General features: G+C 37.4%; 1 protein-coding gene across 3 annotated transcripts in view; it reads right to left on the bottom strand.

Annotated features, from left to right (window-relative positions):
• LOC126198446 (DENN domain-containing protein Crag) overlaps positions 1 to 19153 on the bottom strand; it is a 345330-nt gene that overhangs the window by 184185 nt on the left and 141992 nt on the right. For 2 of the 3 annotated variants that reach the window (XM_049934770.1, XM_049934769.1), the window contains exons 17-18: positions 17424 to 17614; positions 2586 to 2693 (exon numbers count right to left, since the gene is read on the bottom strand). In XM_049934770.1, the coding sequence (XP_049790727.1) occupies positions 2586 to 2693; positions 17424 to 17614 (299 nt within the window). The remainder of the gene's footprint in view (positions 1 to 2585; positions 2694 to 17423; positions 17615 to 19153) is intronic. The other variant, XM_049934771.1, reaches the window with a different exon arrangement.

Genomic DNA, 19153 nt, shown 5'->3' with positions numbered 1-19153 from the left:
TTGCAAAATAGTAGGTGAGTGAAATTTTGTATTCAATATCCTTGTACTACCAGACTACTGCATATTAAGTTTTATGTTCAGCATATGTTTACTCTAAAAGGTGTGAGAAGCCAAACTACATTTTTTCAAGCCATGGTTTTCCTGCACAAGTTTGATTCAAATTATCTAGCACTGTTAGCTCACTTTGGATAATCAAACATACTTTTTTAGGTGGTTAAATCCACGGTCTTTCAAATGAAGACAGTTTGAAAAGTTTCATAGAACACAGTTATTTGCAAAATCAGGTTGAAAATACCACATTTTTTGTGTTTTAACAAAATATTCAAGTTTGAACTTGTCCTGTAAAATTATCTTCATTATTATTCTTAAGAGAAAGTGTCCAGTTGTACAAGGTGACCATTGCTTCGACAAACGTTAAAATTTACCAATGTTCCATAAATTTTTGTCGAAATCTGTGATAGTTGAGCAGGGAAGCCTAGGAGAGCTGACACAGAGTGACCCTACTGTAACCTGCATCCTTCTTAATCTGCTCACTGTATTCGTCTGTTGGTCTTGCTTTACAGTTTTTAACCTGCCACACTTACCTGAAATACTAAATTGGTGATCCTTGGACAATGTGTCAATGTGTCCTATCAACCACTCCCTTCTGTTAGTCAAGCTGTGCCACAAATTTCTTTTCTCCCTATTTCTGTTCATACCTCCTCATTAGTTATGCAATCTACCAAGCTAATCTTCAGCATTCTTTTGTAGTGTTACATTTCAAAAGCTTAAGGAATTCTCAACACTTAAATCTATATTCGATGTTAAAAATTTATTTCCTTCGAAAATGCTTTTCTTGCCGTTGTCAGTCTACATTTTATATCCTTTCTACTTTGGCTGTCCTCAGTTATTTTGTATCCCATATAGCAAAACTCATCTACTTTAAGTGTCTCTTTTCCTAATTAATTCCCTCGGCATTATATGATTTAATATGAGTACATTCCATTATCCTTGTGTTGCTTTTGTTGATGTTTATCTTATATCCTCCTTTCAAGACACTCTCCATTTCATTTAACAGCTCTTTCAAGTCATTTGCTGTTTCTGCCAGTATTACAATGTCACTGGCAAATTTCAAAGTTTGCATTTCTTCTCCCTAACTTTAATTCCTACTCCAATATAACTATCTTAAGTGAGGACTGTAATATGTAACTGCTCCTAAAACTGAAGCAGCTAATGCACACCAGTGAGGTGGCACAAGACTCAAAAGTAACTGGTTTAATTTGAAATGCTGAAAAAATTTTCACTGCCAATATCTGGCCAGCATTGGTACGAAAGGAGTTGCTAGAAAATCACCAGATCTTGTGCCAAATACCTGTATTATAAACAGACCACAATAACAAAGTGAATGACAGTGGTTCACAAAAGAGCTACCACAGCAACAAATAATCAGCGAACAAAGTTTGATTGTGCCTTCTGTTTTGTTCACTATTGTCATATTACTCTGCGGGCAACAATTACAGCCACTGATGTGACTGTTGATTTGATTTTATCATGTTCAATTGTCAGTCACTTTGTTATTCTGATACAGGTAAAGACTCCAAATTCCAAACCTTTTTGCAGTGTCTCAAGAAATGAGACCATGCAACACTATTGACAGTGATATGTGCTTGGGGTGTGAACACTAAGCTTCTGTCTTGGTGTTATTTGATAGGAACTGGATATATGCCAGCTTACAACTGAACCCTCTCTCTTCTACCATCACAGTCGGCATCATAACAACAGCAACACAAGCATGAGTACACTGTACATTTACTCATCTGCCACAGAAATGAGAAGTTATAGTTAAGACACCTGACAGAGACATTGCCCGAATGTTGACAATAAGAAAGCCTTGTGTCAGACCTTGAGCTGTATGAGTAAATAAAACTGCTTTAAACTGCATGTTCTACTACATTCTTAAATTAGAATTCCCATGTCACAGTTGCTTTTATGTAATTTAAACAATTTTTCTGAAGCTACATTACCACTCCCCTATCAGTTCTTAGAAAATTAAGAAATATATATCCATATCCATCTCACTTCTTTCAAAATATTATATGAAAAAGATATCTGAACAGATCATAAGCACCTATGAGAAGGAGTCTGCAATTACAAATATCTACCTAGTACTGAACTGAAACATCAGTCAGTCATGTGGAGATACAAAACAACATAAATTACAACATTACAGTAATATTCTTAGTTGTTACAATTTGTTTTAAATGTATCCCCCTACCCCATTCCCATTTTGTCCTTAGAAAATAATTAGATAACATAATGCACACAGGTTCAATTAAATAAGTTCATCACACATGAATAAAATGAATGAAAGGAAAGAATATAAGCATGCCGAAGAATTTATAATTACGAGACCAAATAATGACATATCATACAATGCAGCAAAAACAGACTGACAAAAAATTTATACCCAGAGCAAATTATACATGATTTTACTTACATTGATATATTACTAGGGTTAATTTATTTTACAACAGAAATAGCAATGCCAAGTTAATTAACTATATTGCTACATACTCAGAAAAGCTTCCAAAGTGAACTACACATACCACCAACAAGTTCTGTTTGCGTATCTGAAGTCACTGCAGGCTGAACTTCACGTGCATTGACACTGACACTTGAGCTGTTGTATCCTGTGTCAGTATCTGTCTGGTTGCCTAAGCAATAGAAGAAGCCAGCTACAATACTGAATCAGCAGTGCAGGAAGAAGAAAAGTACTACAACAACTAGTGTGCAGAGAAATGAAATGAAATAAAACTGTATAAAACTACAGAACAGCCACATTCATACAACCAAGGATTTCTGCCAAAACTACAGTGCTACCACAATTATTTTAACATTACATTTTCATAAGCCTTTTGCGGACACATACAGAATCATAATACACAACGGAATGTCTAATTTAATTACATTGTTGTTGTTCTACAAGGAGATAAAAGGCATTTGAGGAAAGAAAGAGAGAGTCCTAATAGTAATAGTGTGTGTGTGTGTGTGTGTGTGTGTGTGTGTGTGTGTGCACGCGCGTGCTTGTGTTTGCCAACAATGACCCACCATTTGTAGGGAGGAAGGGAGGCAATGATTAACAAAAAATGTCAGTGTGAGCTGGATGTCAAATAAAGTAAATTAAGAAGCTTGGTGCAAGCTTCAGTACAAAATAACAGAAAGGACAGAGGGAGAAGTAAACTTGGATTACCAAAACAAGACACAATTAAAAGAGAAAAGAATAATTCAGTTAAAGAATAAAAAGAACAAAAGAAAGAGAGGAAAATAAAATAACAAATGATAAACAGGAAATAACCACAATATAATAAAATGGGGGACAGGGCAGATAGTCTCTACACCAGCCAAACAACCACACAATAGAACCAGCAACATCATTCCAGCACTTTACCTGCAGCACTGTGACAACTACCTACAGAGGATTGGGCATCTAGTGTTTGACCTGGTCAGACAGTAATGTAAGTCTACATGAACACAAACTCTTCAGCAGGTAATTTGACAAATAAATCAGTGAACCTACTATAGTATAATCATGTCTGTTCACTACAAAATTGTGACTTGTGTGAAAGAACGGAACTTTCATGTATACATAATACAAGTCTCGAAAGTCTGTAAGATGTGAGTATCGAAATCCACAATATTCAATGGTCTGCTATCATCAAATCAATTTGTGTCAGTTAAGAGCACAGGTAAATCACTAATAGTTGTAGAATCAGCAACTCCAAGAGCAGCAGAAAAATTTCTTCAGGGAGTATGAGCAATAGTATCTGGATGTGTTCATCAACTCACACAGGAAACCTTGCAGTATACTTCACATGAATACTACTGAGTAAGAATTTCCTTATAGAGACAAACTCTGTTACAAAACTCTCTCAGTGTTCAAGCTACATAATGTCTGGCAATAAAACTCAAGCTATGGAAGATATTCACTATATTTTCATTGGCAACTTACTGACTACCAGGAGAAGACCTGTGTGTGTGTGTGTGTGTGTGTGTGTGTGTGTGTGTGTGTGTGTGTGTGTTTTATAAAATAATGGCTTAGCTTATTATTGACAGAATGACAGCACCCAGAATGAGATTTGCGTGTGCAAATGGACAAGGTTGAGAGTGCAGCCTTTGTTATCCAACAGGGCAGCTTTGCAGGGCAAGGAGAAAACTGTGGACTGCTTGCAGTCTCACCACTTACCCTTGAAATCAAGTTTTTACTTATGATCCTTTGTGAAGGCCCCATTTCTAAAAACCTGTCCCAGGCTCCAGAAAGATTATAGACACTATCTCTGTTAGATTTGCTGATGCACTATGAACTTTTAACAATGGGTAGGAAAATTTTGATTTTTGTAGTAGCCTATATCAGTGTTTATAAGGCATTCTCAATACTAACTTGTCTCTGAACTACACAGTAAATGTAATCACATATAATTATTTTAACAAGCAGTGCCATAACGAGTTCAACATGTATGTTGAACATATAGTAATGATGGTTTGGCATCATATCCTTTATTATGTTCCAGAAATAGTGTGGTTTGTGTGTGTGTGTGTGTGTGTGTACCGCGGGGGAGGAGGCAATTCAAGACTGCTTAGAACCCAAGATTATGGCAAAATCTTTTTCTTCTTATCTTCCCAGAACTACTTATGCACTGGCTGGTGGCCTGCCTCTGTTTATTAGACATCACCTTCTTACGTTTTGGCTCTTGTTGTGCATATGAAATTTAGCTGTATGATCATTAGCTTGAAATGTTCCCTGTCATTTAAAGTGTTTTCTGTGACATTAAGTTTTCTCAAATGCCTTCTTGTCTCTTCCAGCCATCCCATGGTGTGTCTTAATTTGGAAATGAAATTATAGATTTTCTTCATTAGCCTACTGGTATTCATTCTGTAAATGTGACTGCAAAACTTTAATCCCCTCTTTAATAATTGCATCTGTGATCGCTTCTATGTTTCTGTGTAAATCTTCTTTCTCCTCTTCATCCACTTGTTGTCTTTGTTCTTTTTGAGTATTATCCTTTCTTTCTTTTCCAGTTCTTCTTTTATTCAAAATGTTTCACATTACATTTCATTATTCAGAATTTAGTTATCAGTTTTCTAATTGTAATAGTGTAGTTAGTTTCAATAAAGCCATTTTATTTACAGAAATTTGATAAAATTACAATACCTACAAACTGTGTATGGCCTAAAATTTGTACAAGAGGAATGTCATTTGTATTAACCTTGACATACCTAAATTGTGAAACCTTCTTTACTTCACTTTTGAAAGAATAATTTTCTTTTCCAAAAGTTACTATATTTCTGTAACCATAATTCTATGGTTTTTTAAAACATACACTTTCTTAAAAATTAATGCATTGATTATAAAATTGCTGTAACTAAAAAAAGTCTGCCTTGCAAAAATTCTCATGGGAAATGTGAGATTTTAAATATGGGCATTGCACACAGGTTCAGAGTGTCTGTGTGTAGCTTTTGACCTGTAAAGAAACATAGATTGAAAGATACAATGCCACTCATCTGAAGATGTCTTTCATTTGTCTCGCTTCTCTCCAGAAGCTGTGTTGTGAATAGTCAATCTGATGTTAATAAATAATTAGAATGGCAAAGAAATGTGTTTCATTCATCACATAACTAATCCAAGCTTTGCCAAAGAAATGAGCAGAAAGCGAAGTGATAGAGGAAGATAAGTAAAAAGTATTTTGTTTGTAATTATGAAAATTATCCCTTTTGCTGCAATATCAGGAAAGCAGGTGCAAGACCTGTGCACGGTGGCGAAAAAAGACTTTCTCATAGTCGATTCTTTTTTCCTCTTTCTTTTCTTTTTGTAAAGTCATACAAAAGAAATGTAACTCGTATGTATTACTTCCTACAGTTTTACAAAAACAATTACATAGAATTTCCACAGGTCAGATAGATCAAGCCGGCAATATCATGTGAGAGGCCCTGCCCACCTGGCCACAATCTTAACACAATTCCCGGCCAGGACAGATGGGCTGCAGTTATCATGGCTGAAGGGTGAATAAATCATTTTTTAACTAAGACAAGCACATGGGGAAGTGTGGGCTGGAAACGCTGCACAGGAAACACCCCATTGGGAAAGCAATAATGAATTACACAGTACAACAGTGGAATTTTTATAAGATTAAAGTGACGCAACCAGACCGAACAAAGAACAGTACTTATCAGGAAAAAGCAACATAAGAATGATTTAAAACAAGTGTGGTGTGTGAAATTGAAAAGTAAACCTGTATTCTTTTGGGTGTAGCACCTGAGACATGCAGCAACTACCACCCACATGCACACAGGCATAGCAGTGAAGGGGTTAAGTTGTTCAAAAATGATGAATATTTATACCTAGAATGCACTTAATTTGTTTAGTATTTAACTTCGTTACATACTGAATAGGGTGGAATAATACATCCAGATTTCTACCACTTCTTTTATTACAGAGTCCCAGTACAATAAGGCACAACATAGGATCTCTGTATTTTCACAGGAGATTTTTATGTCCTTTTGTACAGCAGTGTTCCACTATCACATACTTTTCTATTTTTTTGAGTTTGGTGTGGCACTTATAATCACAACAGTGACTAGGCACACTATGGATTGCCTGCCTTACGAAATTTTCAATTAATTCACACAGAACACTAAAAATACAAGATCCTCTCAAACCACGGCAGTGTTTTACTGAAGGCACTGTTTCTTTAATTTCCAGTAGTAAATGAAACACTGGTGCATACTGATTGTCACTGGGTCTACAGCTCCTGAACAGTAGCAATTTGGAATGTGTATTGATGTATGTGTGAAGGTAAGACTGCAGTACTGTCTACCAACACCAGATGGTGGTGTTGCTTCTCACAGGTGGTGCATTGTAGCAGCATTTGTTGTGGCTGGTGAGGATGCTGGTGGACATCAAAACAGACAAACGTGGGTAATGGTGGGCAGCACGGTTTCTCTGGAAGGAACGAGTAGCTGCTTCAGGAATCTACAAGTTGTTAGTAGCCATTTGTAGAGAAAGTGCACCAAATCACAGATCCATGTTTTGTTTGGTATAAGGGTGCACAGACAGCAGGGATTGTGATGAAAAAATGTGAAAGCACTGGGTATCCAGCAGCTGCACACAAACCAAACAACGCCCAACATATCAACGAGTTGATAAACGGAGCACAGGTGAATCACATTTGATGAACTAGAAAAGGCAACAGGTATATCACCAGGAATCCTTCACACCACCATCTATGAAGATTTAAAGACAAAGAAGATGTGTGCACAATGGGTGCATTCCCTCACCACAGTGCAGCAACAGATGCGTGTGGAGATGTGCCAACAGTTGGTGCAAAAGTTAAATGCAGACCCAGAAAGAATGGCTGGGACAATGAAGCAGACACAAATGGTGACTGTGTTCTGGGATCAAGAAGAGATACTGCTGGTGGACTGACTTCCTCTCAGTACAATCCTCAACAGTGAAAGGTACTGCATGTCACTGCACGAACTCTGTTGATGCATTTACCAGTACCACCAGAAAAAATGGGGTCGTGCCTTTCTACTCCAACATAACAATGTGAGCCACATGTCAGTTGCCCGACTACTGCCACCGTGCATGAACTAGGGGTTACCGTGGTGCCACATGCTCCACATCAACCATATCTGGCTCCTAGTGAATATTCCCTATTCACCTGAATGAATGAGGTCATGTGGGGTACAAGGTTCACCACCAATTATGAACTTAATGTAGTTTTTCACCAGTGGCACCACAATACATCCAAAGAACGGTTTGCTAGGTGAATACAGAAGCTGCCAGAAAAATGGCAAAAGTGCAGACACATTGGTGGGGAATATCACTAACATAATTTGTATCTGTTCGTTCAGTATATGGTTTCCGTGAACAAAAATGTAATACCAATCATTTTTGCTCAAAGTTGCAAAATAGAAAGGAAGAAATGTTGTTGGACTGTCTTTTTCTTCTGTTGGATGAACACATTTGGACCTTTATTTATTAGTGAACACAGATTTAATCTGGTGTGGTTTGTACCCATTGCCCACAAAACACAGACTTCTAGCATTTTAATTCAGATGGAAGATTATTGTAATACAAAATGTCTTGAGCTCTGCATTTTACAGTGCTCTGGACAGAATTCTTCTGAACAGGATGGTGGAAACTCATTTAAATACAAAACTGTGTGTGTCTGCTTTTTGTATATGGAATTGCCATGCCACTTATTTATCTTTGGTTCAACTAACACATCTGAAAATGGCAAGTTGTCCTCCTTTTCTACTTCCATTTCGAATTTGATGTCTGGGTGTACAGAATTCATCACTTCAGATATTGGAATCAAAATTAAAATATTTATTTCAGTGGTATAAGAGATGATGTTACAGGCAGTCTCTATTACCTTATACCTCATAATTCTGGTGAATACCTTCAAAAGTTCGAGTTAACTCAGACAACAAAGTTTGAGCATCAAGAAAGTTTCATATGCGTATGCCACTGTGAAATACTCTGAAACCAAACTCAACTACATCCAAGTAGGCAATAAATTAGTGTACTAGATGCAAGACCAGTCAACTGCACTGTTTGTGGCACTCACGTCTTCAAAGCAGCACCGCTATGGCCTGAGTGTGCAGGTCTGGTGGTTTAGTCATGTAGAGAGACATTTTGGCATTGCTGGCATAATGGAAGATGCAATGATCAATACCCATACTGTAGCATTTTTAGACTACTGTATGACCCTCAAAGCAGGCCATGTGCTTATTAACCCTTCATCAGTAACAAAGTGATACAAACATCTGTATGGAGCTATTATTCAACAACGCTAACTGAGCTGACAATCACCATCTCTTGCCACCAAATTGCAGTTCCTAATGGACACTAGCTCCAATGTATGTATGTTCTGAGGGATGTTCTCGGGGCATTGGATGCTAGGTACAAGCTTCAATCTCACAGCAGCAAATGACACTGGCACAGATAACTACATCTGAATAACATTAAATGTGACCTCAGGTTTATGAAAAGCTTTCAAATGGCACTTTTCACCACTGATCCTATTATCATCATGAACTTTTTTTTGTGACCTCACTTTGTCACAGGGTCAACATTGCTCACACACTTCTTAATGGTATTCTTACAGTTAGTGTCGACTGGGTATGCCAGACTTCGCTCAACACATTATAGTGTACCAGTCTTCTCTCACCTGAACTCGCTCTCCAACATATCCCCTCCTTGTGCTGCCCTCCTAAACACTACTTCTGTCAGCAAGGTGACTCACTCCCCCCCCCCCCCCCCCCCCCCCCACCAATTGCTGTTTTATTCCTCTTTCCTTCCCGAGTAAAGAGCATATAGTTCTGAAAGCTATGTAACAAGACGCTTATTATCACCTTAATAATATTTCAAATTAATTTCTCAGTTTTAACATGCATAACTAGCAAGTTACTTGGCCTTAAGACAGATGCTGTGTGTGAATGTCACAACCAAGCATGTTCACCCCATTTATGGGCAGTCAAGTTAACTGATATAGGAAGCAACTGAAATGTGAGCTCTCATCAGTCAGTGCCACCTGTAGGCAATTGCTGTAATTGATTAACTAATGGTCTTGAGTCTATGTGGAAATTATGTAATTAATGTTATTTTGTATTGGCTATTATGCTCAGAACCAGGTTTATTAACAGTGAAATAATTTAGTATTTAGTAGTATGCATAGTGGAAATAAACAAATATTCCTGTAAACACAACTAAACGTATTTGAGGGAGGGAGAGATAGATAGATAGATAGATAGATAGATAGAGAGAGAGAGAGAGAGAGAGAGAGAGCAGCACTGGCAGGTGGATAGAGGCAGTATATAGACCAAAGATATATAAGATTAGGAGAAACCTCAAAGACAAGCAACATCCTGTTGGCATACCTTTTTTATTGGTGCCTTTTTATTGGTGGAGCTCTCTGTAAGAGTGCATGGTAAGAAATAATGGAAATATTTCCTAGAGGAAGCCTCTGGTACAATATTTAGAATTGGGTATATGCCCAAAACCACCTTCTTGTTAATGTGTATATGATGTGGGTTTAAATACTTCACCAACTCTGACTGGTACATACAACCATTTACATTACTAAACATTCATTCAGAGTGTGCATTATGCTGAAGCTAATCACAGTGAAGATATTCTTATTAGTTTTGTGTGTTCAAATTGAATCATTTAGTGACCAAAACTTACAATTTAGCGTCTCTTTTTATTTAACTTCTGTTTACTATGATATAGCTATCAGGAAAGTGCCAATATCAATAACATTATTAATGATTCTGAATGTTTTTCATTCTGTTCCACAAATCACCAGCCACCACAATGTACATTGCACCTTCTGTACAGTGTAGATCATTAACATATTGCATTAACTTACTGTGTTTCTTTTGCACAATTACTATTTCATGGTGTACGGTGTATACTGATAACGTGAGCAAGTGTGTCTAGCAGTAGGCAGTGATATTAATAATAGTGTCTTCCTTCCTATGGTATTCCTTACCACCCCAGCCATCTCAACATTGGAGTGCAGATTACAGTGTATTTAGTAATTTGTTTCTTCCTCTCTCCCCACATTTCAACAAAAGTAATTCGTTTTTGAAAATATAATGTAATTGTATAGATAAAAGATATACTCACCAAACAGTTGCAAGAAATATGTACAAAGGCATAGAAATTTGCAAGTTTTCAGAGCTAGTGGTTCCTTCTTCTGGAGAAAGGGTTGAAGGGGAAGGAAGAGGGGTGAAGGAAGATGAATGGTGAGTTTTAGGTACTGTGGAAAGTTCGGAAAAGTCATCCAGAATCCCAGGTCAGGGGAGACTTACCAGGATGATAAATAAAGACTCAGTATATTTTTTATCTATCCAGTTCCATTATATCCCTCCCCAAACTGTTTTGCAATACAAATTTCGTAAGAGTAGGAGCTTGAATGCACTGTATTAATGTAAGATACATATTACAGAATGGCATTTCAAGTAACTACCACACGCGACTGCTGTTGTTTCTGTCTGATGCCTCACAGTCAAGTCAAGATCAATCCCAATTAGGAACAGACAGCATAACTAAAAAGAAGTGATGGCATCATAGTTAGGAGTGTCGAGTTCTGTTTTACATGGTTTTGTTGCTAGTCCTGATAGTTGAATTTCCTGGCTGTACCTTTCCTACTCTTTGCGCACTTTAAAAAAAAAAATTCTGTTCATTAAATCCATTCTAAAGTATGGGACCACCTCAATGGGTATGAAAGGCACTTGCAAGAAGTGTGACATAAACTATATTTTATCCTCTCCACGCATTTTGTAAACGACAGTTATGTCTGCTTCTAGCAATAACATTTCAGATTGATATATTTAGAAAGTAAGAAAGATATCATGAACAAAGAGAAATGAGAGATCCATGAAAACTGCAATAAAAAGGCCATGCAGAAAACAATCCAGCTGATAACTAACTGATCAGGAAATTTGAAATATGAACGATACTGTACTTAGTATTCACCAGTGAATTTCACTTATACACTATTCTTAAACAATATATACGAGTATATGGGTGCTTAGCATTTCTGTAGTATCCAAAAGAAGGTAGTATTATTCTGGACTTCAAATAACTTGAAACATCCAGGCTGATACAAATTAATTTAAAAACATGATTTTTCCTGGCATCTACCTTGCTTTGTAGACTAAGCCCACTGGTCACTACTCCGGACAGATGTGTGAGATCAGACATTGGACATGATGAATCAAAGAAGTCAAAATTAAGGAAACAGCAGGTAGGGGTAGCAAAAATGCAACACTTAGAGTAACCTATTGTTGACAATAAATGCACAAACCATAACATTTTCTTTAAGTTAGAAGCATAAGTCCAGTATTCCTTGTCAATGAATGGTAAGTCTTGCAATACCTGCTATCATTCATACATAAGGACATGGGCAATAAAATCATAAGATCCCCTTATTCTCTCAGGTGTTTGAAAAAGAGTGGAAATTCAGTACCTTCAAAGTATGATGAGGATCCATAGTGTGACCACCCAAATACTTAACTACATTAAAAATAAAGAGAAGAAGGAAGCATGGCATACTACTGAAAAGTAATAAGAAAAGTACCTACACAGCTCAAAATATTCTACTGTTTATGATTTCCAATGGAGTATTCCACCCCACAGAGCATGAACTCTTGTAATGATGTTAGTGAGCAGAGATGTCTGTCCAGCAAAAATAATTATCTCAATTCTGATTAAGAGAAATGAAATGTATTAATTACTCATACATAAATGGAGCAAAATTCTTAGGGGGCAGTTACTGGATCCCACCCACTTTCTCTACATACATTTATTAATGTAATTTAATACAAATCTGTAGTCAACTTTATACAATCTTGACGATACTAGGAGAGACAAAGTATGCTCATGAAGTTGTTGAAATGAGAAGTGAAATCAGGGAGAAGTTCACAAAATTGAACAAACCAAATATTATAGCAACTGTTAAGTAAAGGATAGAAAATGGGATTGGGTATTTGTGAAATTTTATATATAAGAACACAACAAAGGAATTTAGGTATCATTATACAACTATCTTCTTGTGGATTCTTTCTAAAACGATTTTTTTCATTGCTGGTCACATTATTTAATTAAGATATATACCATACTTCAAGCACATCATTATTAAAGTTTCACCACGAAGACATGTTTGATACGGGGTAACACTGTCATCTGTAAGAACAATTACACATCCTCAAAAAGGGATGTACTCCAAGATACCAAGCAATATGTAAGCAAAGATAGGTGAATAATTTTTCTTACAAATTATACAGTGGAAGTGATGCTTGAAATAAACATCTACTCTGCAGCTTCAAATCAGAAAGTTGCCAAACTGGAACAAAAGGTTGGAAATCACACGACTGTTAGATATTTAAAAAGAGAGAAAAATTGAAAATGGAATTGACATCCCACAATGTGCAAGTAATAAGGCACACTACCCTGATAATTCTGAGAAAATTGCAAGAGAAGTTATACATGTCTACTATGGTACTGATGTATCTGTGCGAAGGTGTCGGCCCTTAATTTATATGACATTTGAGATGTGACATAATGGAAGGGGGGACAAAAAACATGGATTTTATGAAGTTGTAGTGAATTTCATATGTTATTTGACTTTTTACTATTTGTAATTAAACTTTCAAGGGCAAGGGACATGTGCAATTACTCATCGGATGTGCTCTTGACATCACACGTTGCAGGATAGTATTTGTCATACAGACATGGAAAACATAAATTGAAACTTCACACAAATATTTCACACAAATACAGGGCTATTACAAATGATTGAAGTGATTTTGTAAATTCACTGTAGCTCCATTCATTGACATATGGTCACGACACACTACAGATATGTAGAAAAACTCAAAGTTTAGTTCGGCTGAAGCCGCACTTCAGGTTTCTGCCGCCAGAGCGCTCGAGAGCGCAGTGAGACAAAATGGCGACAGGAGCCGAAAAAGCGTATGTCGTGCTTGAAATGCACTCACATCAGTCAGTCATAACAGTGCAACGACACTTCAGGGCGAAGTTCAACAAAGATCCACCAACCGCTAACTCCATTCGGCGATGGTATGCGCAGTTTAAAGCTTCTGGATGCCTCTGTAAGGGGAAATCAACGGGTCGGCCTGCAGTGAGCGAATAAATGGTTGAACGCGTGCGGGCAAGTTTCACGCGTAGCCCGCGGAAGTCGACGAATAAAGCAAGCAGGGAGCTAAACGTACCACAGCCAACGGTTTGGAAAATCTTACGGAAAAGGCTAAAGCAGAAGCCTTACCGTTTACAACTGCTACAAGCCCTGATACCCGATGACCAAGTCAAACACTTTGAATTTTCGGCGAGGTTGCAACAGCTCATGGAAGAGGATGCGTTCAGTGCGAAACTTGTTTTCAGTGATGAAGCAACATTTTTCCTTAATGGTGAAGTGAACAGACAAAATGTGCGTATCTGGGCGGTAGAGAATCCTCACGCATTCGTGCAGGAAATGCGCAATTCACCAAAAGTTAACGTGTTTTGTGCAATCTCACGGTTTAAAGTTTACGGCCCCTTTTCCTTCTGCGAAAAAAACGTTACAGGACACGTGTATCTGGACATGCTGGAAAATTGGCTCATGCCACAACTGGAGACCGACAGCGCCGACTTCATCTTTCAACAGGATGGTGCTCCACCGCACTTCCATCATGATGTTCGGCATTTCTTAAACAGGAGATTGGAAAACCGATGGATCGGTCGTGGTGGAGATCATGATCAGCAATTCATGTCATGGCCTCCGCGCTCTCCCGACTTAACCCCATGCGATTTCTTTCTGTGGGGTTATGTGAAAGATTCAGTGTTTAAACCTCCCCTACCAAGAAACGTGCCAGAACTGCGAGCTCGCATCAACGATGCTTTCGAACTCATTGATGGGGACATGTTGCGCCGAGTGTGGGAGGAACTTGATTATCGGCTTGATGTCTGCCGAATCACTAAAGGGGCACATATCGAACATTTGTGAATGCCTAAAAAAACTTTTTGAGTTTTTGTATGTGTGTGCAAAGCATTGTGAAAATATCTCAAATAATAAAGTTATTGTAGAGCTGTGAAATCGCTTCAATCATTTGTAATAACCCTGTACGTGATCTTTTTTTTTTTTCATTGTATTATGTCTCAAATATCACATAAATTAAATAAAATCACTAGTGACGAAAAAAAAGAAAAGAATTAAAAATTAAATTTGAATGTGAGTTGAACCATCACCTCGTACATGTTCAAGGCACTTAAATAAGCCACATAACATGCGTGTCAAACTTCTCATGCAATTTTCTTGGACTTTCCAGAGTAGTGTAACTTATGACTTGCACATTATGTTATTTTAATGGTCTTCTAAAGGTGTAAAAAGTTTGAAGTAGATCTGTAATCCCAACATTGTGACCTCCCATTGTCGATATAATGATTTTCTTCGCGGTATACTTCCATGATAGCAGCCAAATAGTTGCAAATAAAGATTTATTGAAATCTTTGACCACAGTTCTGGTATATCTAAATATATCTTCATCAGAAGCAAAAATACACTAAAATCACATCCTGCAGTGGAGATACATAAAACAATCATGCCAAAAATTATGCTGTACCAATGGAGGTGATATTTTAATTTTAACTATTGACGATGCCTTTGGCACGATTATTTTATGTATCTCCACTGCAGGATGTGATTTTAGTGTATTTTTGCTTCTGATGAAGATATATTTAGATATATCGAAACCGTGGTCAAGGATTTCAACAAATCTTTGTCCTGCAACTGATTGGCTGTTATCGTTTACCGTGAAGATTTTCAACAGTTGCTGCTTCAGCCATATTTAAAATTTTGAAATAATGATTTTCACAAGATGAGCTTTCCACACAGCAGAGAGGGGGGGGGGGGGGGGGGGTAAATACTGACTTCTACTACCTGACTAGGGCAAGAAGTGATTTTGCATGTGGAGAGTGGAATAGAAAGGATGGGGTTAAGAGAGACCGTGCAATGGGTTGGAACATGTAGGTAAACAGCAGTAATCATACTGAATGAAAAAGGGAGACTGGAAGGTAGATGACTCAGATAAGAAGAAAATTATGTGGAAAGGTTATGATGGGTGACCTAAGTTGGGGTAGAAAAATAGCAGAGGGACTGAAAGGCTGTTGTGAAGGCAGGAGGATGGATGTGGGGTGGGAGAAAGGTTTGGGCATGGAGAAAGGAAGCTAGATTGAGAGCAACGAGCAGTGGAGATTTGAGGTCAGAGATGCGCGAATGAAGGACAGTTGCAGGGAATGTTTCCAACTATATAATTAAGAAAAGCTAGTGCTGAAAAAAGGGGAGGGGGCAGGGGAATTCAAGTGGCCTGAATTGTTAAGTATCTTTTCTTTATGGGAATGAGTGACAAGTGATGTATGGAAGTACTAATGAAGAGATGAAATGGGGGGAGGGGGAGAGGAGGGATGAGAGCTTCCACAAATTGGGATTACACTGATTAAAACCCAATTTACACAATAAACCCAACCTAATACTTGCATACACTAGGCTCCCTCCCATAGCTTATTCCACAGCTGACAGTTCTATTAAAGCTGTTATGAAATGTATCCATTAATGCAAATAGACCATCAGTACAACATCAGTATAGGGTGGGGCAGGTGGAGTGTGAGGGAGACACTGCGCACTGGTCAGGATGGTCCCTAAAAGTATTGAGAAAAGAAAGCTTCATACCTTAGCAATATCCGAAAATTCAAAACAAAATATTTGGTAAAAAGGTAAATTGTTAACAGGTAACACACACCTTGCAAGTTTTGTTTCTAACCTCTTCAGAAGTTGGCATAAAAACAAATTTGCGCGCATAGTGAGCAACAGAATACTATTTGCTGCCCAGAAGATATAGTCAGCAAAAGATGACCGTTTATTAACCAAGGAAGGATATAAGACCTGAAAGCAAACGCGGGTCAACCCTGCGAGCCAAATGTCACAAAACATTTGCTATGTAGTCTGAAGTTCCTGCCATTACTTAAAAAGTCCCATCACATGCCTTTCTAACAATCGTCACTGCCAAGTACTGCTGAAAATATAGCATAACAAATGTGGCCGGCAGAATCTTATGCAAAACATAATCATGGTGATTAAGGCGAGGTGTTCGGTGTTGATTCTCACAGTAATTACAAACAGGACAAATAAAACAAAAGAAATTAACAAAAATTTTATTTAGTACCCACTTATAACTAACACTCGTAATAACTTTGCTTTATTTTTCTTAAGTAGGTGTTAATATTCATCCATCACTTATACTACAAAACAACTGCAAACAAAGAAACAAAATGTAAACAGTGAATTATAACAATATGTTGGGTATGGCAAATTTCATAAAGGTTTCTTTAACTGCTCCACATATTCTGGCAATAAGGATATTAAGGGAAGTAGTGACAAAAACTAAAAAGTGAAAAATATGAAGGAAAGCAATCAGAGGAAGATAACTGGTCAAGAGAAAGGAACTGAGGAGAGGAATGAAATATCTGCTTCTAAAATCTCAAGACTCACCTATCTCATTTTCTATTTTTTATTTAAAATAAAGAAAAAAGAAAAGAAAAGAAAATAAAGGAAGAAAGGAAGAAACCACCTAAACCACCTCTGGCCCACCCCAAATAAGCTGTATCAGGAAGATAGTTTGTGTGTCATGCAGCTAATCTGGTGTGGTATCACTAGCAATCTGCAATTCATGTCAATTAAATTGGAAATGAAATGAACTGTACAGGATTTATAGCCATAAAAGCATGTAAGCCAGATACCATTTGTCAGATAATCTCTAAACAACACCAGCACCAAAAGTAAAGAAATACTATATTTTTATCATATTTTAGCATTGGGACTTACCACCAATGTGTTTGCTCTTTACTTCAGATAAATCAGATGATGGAGGAACCTGTGCATATTCATGAGAGTTTCCACTGTCTACAGAAGTGTGAGACAAACCATCCATGGCATCAGCAAATGAAACAGCGTCCTCTGAAAGACGTCTTCTTGCTCCAGAACGACGAAACAGTGCTACACCAATAATGACGTTCCTAACACAAATAAATAAAACAATACAATTAAAATAATGAATCATAAAGTATAATCTGGTTTCAGTTTATAGAAACAGTTTGTTGCTTATTGTTATTTAAGGCAGCAGAGCAAATGCGCTCCAAATTATTGCCACACTGTCTGCAATTGTTACTTACATAAACTCAATGAACAATATATTTATTAAAATAAAATAATGACCATTTTCATTTTCAATCATTGTACTTGGTGTAGAAATGGTACTAGGTGACATCTGAGCCTCCACTATTGACGTAAGTCATGGCAGGGACGCAGTGAGTATATGCCAGTCAGTTGTACTGTACCAGTGCAGTAGCATGGGTCGATAAGGAGGAGTGACAGAATGGCAAAATGGGGCTACTGTGTTTGGACATGGCTCTGACAACGCCACAAATGAAGTTGCCCAGTTTGGTGTTGGATCAACACAGCTGATTAGTTTGTCTACAAGGAATGCCATGTAACATTACATAAGAACAAGTGTTATGCCTTGTTAAGGACAACTGGTTTGAAATCTTACACAAATTTCTGCTGCCTGTGAATGCAGACTGATCTCATCCAGTTTCTGAGCAAACTTTGTGGCAGGTCTTCTATGGTCCAAACAACACACAAGCTGAACAGCACTTGACTGGAGGTGTTAAGTGTGATCCAACAGAACATGGTTTTCACCATGGTTTTGAATTGTTTAAAATGAAGCAGGGCATCAAGTGCACTAACTGCCCAATGAGGTGTTTAACCTGCAGTGTGTGAAGGGTGTAGTTCAGGCCAGAGGTGGTTCTGTGATGTTTTGGGGTTGGTTTCCATACCATAACTTGGGCTGATTCATTCAAATTTCTGTGAACATGAACCAACTTTCAACACACAACAAGAATTTTATGTGATATGTGCAGCCTTTTGAAGCATGTCAGCCTACATTAACTGCCCAAAAAAAACCTACAAATTGGTTATTTTGTGTTCGTAAACTGCATTCATAAATTTGATTTTTAGGTGGTTTGGTTTTAGTTATATTATCATGTAAATAAATGCTGATGAAAATAAAAAGTGTCAATATCACAGCATAAATCTTAAAGTCTAGAGATGTCAAACTTAGGTAAACACGAAAATCACTGAGAGATCAGCACATCTACGAGAGATCTATCTGCTCTGAAGGATACCTATTACACTTTATATACAGGGTGTATCATAATTAATGGTGTAAAGGCATACAGTTAAAAGTATATGATACTAGAAGCAAAAAAGTCTCAGTAAACACAGGGGCAAAAATGCATACGTTAAGACCTACGAGCAATTTTTCATCTTTGATACTGTGAAGCAAATCTCTTCTACTGCTAGCTCATTGCTTTCCATATTTTGGGAAGTGATAATATGGATCAAAACAAGAAAAAAATGTCCAGTAAACAAGTGCTCTAAAATGCATACCTTAAAAGTTATGAGCACTTATTCATTACAAGAGTTGTGTTCCTAAGTACTGCAGATGAACACGTGCTCATAGCTCTTAAGGTATGCATTTTAGAGCACATGTTTAC

Source organism: Schistocerca nitens, chromosome 8 (assembly GCF_023898315.1).
Source record: "Schistocerca nitens isolate TAMUIC-IGC-003100 chromosome 8, iqSchNite1.1, whole genome shotgun sequence".
In the NCBI taxonomy this organism is placed as follows: Eukaryota; Metazoa; Arthropoda; class Insecta; order Orthoptera; family Acrididae; genus Schistocerca; species Schistocerca nitens.
This window is presented reverse-complemented; position numbering and strand designations above follow the sequence as displayed.